Genomic DNA, 5,860 nt, shown 5'->3' with positions numbered 1-5,860 from the left:
TGGTTAATCACTTTGACTTACTATTTCTGACAAATCAAAGCACAACGCATTTTGCATTTATTAAAGATTTTGAGCGGTTGGTAACTAGTCAGTTGACTCGTGGTAAACGTGCGATTTTTATATGTAAACGATGCTTTGCATATTTTGACAACCAACCGACTAAATTAGGGCTCAGAGGGGCGGAGCGATTAGAAGAACATAAACGCTACTGTTCAAAACACACGCCACTGAGAACTGACCTTGCAGAAGAAAAGGAAATTAAATTTAAAAATTATGAGCGAACTCAGCGTAGTCGTTTTACGATATACGCAGACTTTGAGTGCGCACTTGTACCACACGAAGCTGACCAACCTATCGAACCTACACCAACTATAGTGCCACCTGCTTGGGACCCAGCAGGTAATAGAATAGTAGGGGGAGGTCAGCAAAATGCAAATGCACCTAATAATGTCAGGAATATCCATACACCGTACGCATATGCTTATTACATTCATGACGACCAGAGGGATGTCAACGATGGTGACGCAGATGATGATGACCCAGCCTGCACTACGTTCTCCAAGCTGCGACTATACCGAGGTGAAGACACCGCTAATCACTTCATCAACTCTGTACGGGATGACGTGCGGAAGATTGGTGACATCCTCTATGGACATCGGATACCAAATGATCCCCCACAGTTAACACCACAAGAGGAGATAATATATCAACAGTCTACAGTATGTCATATCTGCAAAAAAGAGTTTGGTCCTGCTGATGAAGACAATAAGGTGAGGGATCATCAACATTCACCACCGTACAGGTTCTGAGGAGCGGCACATCGATTTTGTAACCTCCGGTACAAGGAACAAGAACAAGTGAACATGTACCTGCATAACCTATCCAACTATGATGCACACTTTATTGTCAGAGAGCTCGCAGTGGATAAAGGTGATATTGATGTGCTCGCCAACACCGAGGAAAAATACATTACCTTTTCTAAGCGATTCAAACATCCGGGAGCAGGTCGGAGGAAAAGCATCAAACTACAATTTGTCGATTCATACCGACTGATGTCAAAATCACTAGCAATATTGGCATCAATTCTTCCAGCTGATAAAATGAGCATAACAAGAGCTCGCTACCCGGATCAAGAAGAGTTTGACATGCTACGTAGGAAAGGCATTTTCCCTTATGAGCACATTACATCCCAGGATGTACTGAACGAAGAAGTCCTACCACCAAAGCAGGTTTTTGGGAATAATGTGACAGATGATGATTACGCGCACGCTCAGCGTGTCTGGTCCAAGTTCAACTGCACAACCCTCGGACAATATGCTGACATCTACCTACAAACAGACGTACTACTGTTGGCAGATGTGTTCGAGGGGTTCAGGGAGATGTGTCTAACACACTACGGCTTGGACCCAGCACATTATTTAACATTACCTTCATACGCGTGGGATGTCATGTTGTTCAAGACCGGCGTGATACTTGATACCCTTCAAGATGTAGATCAGTATTTATTTTTTGAAAAGGGTATTCGAGGTGGACTCACCCAATGCGTCACTAGACACGTCACCGCAAACAACAAGTTTACCAGGATGGAAAATAAAATTGGTGATCGAAACGGTCAGTGCGCATCAACAAGTGAAGCAGATAATGAAGAGAATGATGATGATACATTTTTAATGTACTATGACGCCAATAACTTGTATGGATGGGCAATGTCTCAGCCATTACCTTACGCCCAGTTTGAGTGGCTATCACGTGCGGAATGCGATGACTTGAACATTGCAGAAATTCCATCGGATGGTGAGTATGGTTATGTACTGGAAGTGGATCTGGAGTACCCGAGGGATCATGCCATTCATGATAAGCACCGTGACTTACCATTCTGTCCCGAGGTGCGAAAGGCACCAATTTATCAATTACCATATTCATCGGATGACATCACCAACAGCGGTGCGGGAAGATCCAATAAACTTATGGCCACACTAACGGATAAGGAAGAATATGTGATCCATTATCGTTACCTCCAACAAGCTATGGAAAATGGACTACGACTTTGTCATATCCACAGAGCACTCCGATTCAAACAGTCACCGTGGTTAAAACCGTACGTGACATTGAATACTGAACTCAGACAGCGTGCCAGCAATAAATTTGAAGTTGAGATGTTTAAGCTGATGGTAAACGCTGTCTACGGCATGAGTCTCCAGAATGTGAGGAAACATCAAAATCTCAAACTAGCAGCCTCCCACAAAATTTACACAAAGTATGTGGCCAAGGCAAATTTCAATGACAGAGTTTGGTATAACGAGAACCTGGCCCTGCTTCAAATGGGAAAAGTGAGAATTGTACTTAGTAAGCCAGTATATGCAGGAATGTGTATTCTGGACCATAGTAAAAGATGGATGTACGGTTTTCACTACGACATGGTAGAACGATACGGATTGAATAGAATACGGATGACGTATATTGACACTGATGGGATTATTTATGCTATCCGTACCAGAAACGTCTACCGCGACATGATACAACACCTCGATGACTTTGACACTAGCAACTACCCCAAAAATCACATCTGCTATGACGGAAGCAACGCAAGAGTCCTGGGAAAGTTTAAGGACGAAGCAGGAGGAGTCACTATCAATATGTTCATAGGGTTGATGGCTAAACTATATTGTTTTGTTTTCGGTAAGAGTTCTTGCTCTGAGGGTAACGGAGATGATAACTACGATATTGGTGCACCACCACCTGTCAAGAGGGCAAAGGGTGTTAATCGCGATGTTGTTAAAAATAAATTGACTGTTGATGACTACTTGGACTGTCTCTATAACAAAACTTGTAAGAGCACAGACAATCAGCGCTTCCAAAGTAGGCATCATATTATGTACACAGTCGTGGTGAGGAAACGATCTCTGGCACCGTTTGACGATAAGCGATACGTCATGCCAGAGGATGGAATTTCTACACTACCATGGGGGCATTATGCTATACCCCCCAGAGCACCACCACTACCCGCAGCACCATTTTTACCAGCTCCGATGGAGTTGGACGAAAATTAAATTGTATAGGTAACGAGTCGCATGAGTGTGATGGTTATAGGGCGTTTATGTGTGTGATAAAACAATAAACAGTGAATAGACACTTTAAAGATTATCATATTATAATAATATAGTTAATAGCATTCAGATTTATGTTACAACTCAATGTAAAAGTGATATCATTTAAATTTTTGTTGTATAATATTTTTATTTAAAGTTTACGACTTGGTCCCTGAACTCAAACTATTCTTTGCAGAAACATAATCTCAGAATATTTGCCGTAAGTAATGTATATAATGTTTATATTTCTGAATAAAGTTGATTGATTAATTGATTGAATATTTTAGTTATGATTCTAGTCTTTGTTTGTTTTCTTTTGTTTGTTTCTGTTAATAAACCAGACACATTTTGTATGACTTGTGCGTTATATTTTTATCCCATCAACCTCTTTTGAATAAAACTAAATTTGCAATTTTTCACTTGTAAAAATAATAAGGTAACTTAAAAATATAGGTATAGGTAAGTATAAATTATGAAAGACTAATTTTATAATTGAAAGCTTTTTATTTGAAATAAATCATACACTCTCAGTACAGAGGGATATATTCTTCATTATAAAAGAATATTGTTACATTTGCAAATCATTTTTTGTTTAAGTACAATTGAGTAAAGACTTTTTTTATGATTGCATCATTTTGAGCAGTCGATGTGTTGTCAAAAAGGTGAACAAAGTCCACCATCTTCATATTGTGGTGAGTGGTACGAAGATACAGGTACACCAGACAGTAGTGAGCGCAGACAGAAGAGTCGTCACTTTGGAGGCGGTGATCATTGTAGATGTAGCGACACTTGGCGTTACGTTTCAGGAATCCCTGGTAGGTCGGTAAGTATGGTGGCTGGCCATAGCTGTCAAAGTATTCAATTATTCCATTTCTATTCAAATAGAATGACACCCAATGTGTACCCCCTTCGTTGTGCGGATCAGTGTTGACAATCATGGCGGTGGATGGAGAGATGTGTTGTGGGATTCGGTCAGCAGCGTAAACTCCCACATTGCTCACAGGTAGTTTGGATAGATGCCTTTCTATCTGCACTGTGTTCATTCTACAGTATCATAACCAATAGTAGCGGCAGAGGCAGCAGTAGTAGTTGTACTAGTAGATGTGCTAAAACAAGAGCAGTAGTAGGATCTCGCATCTCCACTGGTATCCACACATTCATCCAAATTTGTTGTCAGATGTAACCACCCACGTATTGCGACACAGTTGGTGAGCGCACATCGACTGTTTATAGACTTGTGATTGCGACATCGCAAAACGTTTGTTGACATTAAATTATTGATTGAAGTGATTGATTCGCAACCAATTGCACCAATATCGATTACGTTGGTAGTAACAAAGTCCATCACATGATGACGCTTTAAATATTCTTTCTTCTCAAATCCCTTGACGTAAACCGTCGGTCTTCTTGATATACAATCAGTCAATTTGTTAAAAAGTTCATAGTACGGAATATCACCGAACTCCCATCGTAGTCCGTGGCAGTGTTTTGTGAGCCAGTAGCTTTCCCGCAATTTTTCATCTGACAACTCTGATCGATCGTAAGGTGGTTTAGCAATATGATGCATAAGTAGAACGCCGGTGTCAGCTTCCAAGACGCAAACTTCCTTCAGTGTATATTCATTTTGGTTGTCCTTGAAACATTGAATGTCCACAATGATGGGTGATAATATATTCAATTTCTTGAATGCTCTGCGTAAACGGTCCATCTCAAACGAATGTTTATAGAAGACTGATCGATTAACCGCCAAAGTCCACAATTACATTGCGTTGTCGATCAATCTCGATGACATTGTCAAACTCGGCATAAACCAAACAGTTAACAGTTTCGGGAAGCGCGTCGTCGAATCCGAGTTCCATTCGAACACTACCGTTACGCACCAGATTCCAATGTGTTGTGTCACTTGCAGATAAGTCTGGAGTTAGGTCGAATGCCATCAGACAGTATCCTTGTCCAAAGTCTTCCCTACTGATAACGGTGCCGGCATCGCTAAAATGTACACCAGAACCGGAGAACATCGAATGATATGCCATAACATATTTATCCTTTGATTTTTCAAAGTGGGGCTGTAATGGTTTTGATGGAACTTGTTCTCCGTCAACATATAGACAAAAGAAGTTTGTTTTAAAATGTTCGAAGTTGTAGGGATTCTTTTTAAAATCTCCATTGTATGCGGCATTCGTAACCATTCCCACTATGATGCGTTTCGGCACTTGGCCGAGAAACATATTGTCCAAAGTCTTGTTACGTATTCCAGAGGGTAGTGTAAATGTTTTCAGCTCCACTCGTGTGATTGGATATTTTGCCGTACCAGTCTGGAGTGTTTTACTGTGCGCCAACAGTGCGGTGGGACTTATTTTGCATCTTCGAATCCAGAGACTAATATCGACAATATGTACCTTGAATTCACCAGCGCTGGCCATAATGGAGAACGCATCTTTTGATCGAATAAATTTAAATCTCAACTCTACGCCATTTAGCATGAACTTATTCTGATTGCAAATATCCACATGCAAATGTCCGAGCATATCAATCTCACGGCTTTTATTAGTTAGCTCCCGTCTCGCTTTGAGTCCTTCATTTTCTTCCGCGCAATCGTTCATGTCAATACCATCGTCCGTGTACCAAAGACTGCATGTTAGATGTGATTTTCTAGCATCGTATCCATAGTTCATTAACGTTTCAACGTAAGCTCGATATGCATATGTGTTGTTTTGGGGCGTAACAAGTTTTTGATTCATAAACATATCCACTTGACTAAATAGTGAGTG

At 40.7% G+C, this 5,860-nt stretch overlaps 2 protein-coding genes across 2 annotated transcripts; one reads left to right on the top strand and one right to left on the bottom strand.

The window, feature by feature from the left end:
- The first annotated feature begins 863 nt into the window (after window positions 1-863).
- On the top strand, window positions 864-3,050 carry LOC129002687 (uncharacterized). Its single transcript, XM_054430680.1, has one exon. The coding sequence runs from the start codon at window positions 864-866 to the stop codon at window positions 3,048-3,050; it is 2,187 nt and encodes a 728-aa protein (XP_054286655.1).
- A 1,778-nt stretch (window positions 3,051-4,828) lies between these two features.
- Window positions 4,829-5,512, bottom strand: LOC129002677 (uncharacterized protein F54H12.2-like). The gene has a single exon (XM_054430668.1). It carries the CDS (start codon window positions 5,510-5,512, stop codon window positions 4,829-4,831), a length of 684 nt encoding a protein of 227 aa, XP_054286643.1.
- Window positions 5,513-5,860: the final 348 nt, after the last annotated feature.

The sequence above is a fragment of the Macrosteles quadrilineatus genome, unplaced genomic scaffold (assembly GCF_028750875.1).
Source record: "Macrosteles quadrilineatus isolate MER2022 unplaced genomic scaffold, UCM_ALF_1.0 Scaffold_1__1_contigs__length_201487025, whole genome shotgun sequence".
NCBI lineage: Eukaryota > Metazoa > Arthropoda > Insecta > Hemiptera > Cicadellidae > Macrosteles > Macrosteles quadrilineatus.
This window is presented reverse-complemented; position numbering and strand designations above follow the sequence as displayed.

What these genes read in the sequence shown, in the direction of transcription:
- LOC129002687 (XM_054430680.1), top strand. Translation starts at nt 864, where the DNA reads ATGTACCTGCATAACCTATCCAACTATGATGCACACTTTATTGTCAGA.
- LOC129002677 (XM_054430668.1), bottom strand. Translation starts at nt 5,512, where the DNA reads ATGGCCAGCGCTGGTGAATTCAAGGTACATATTGTCGATATTAGTCTC.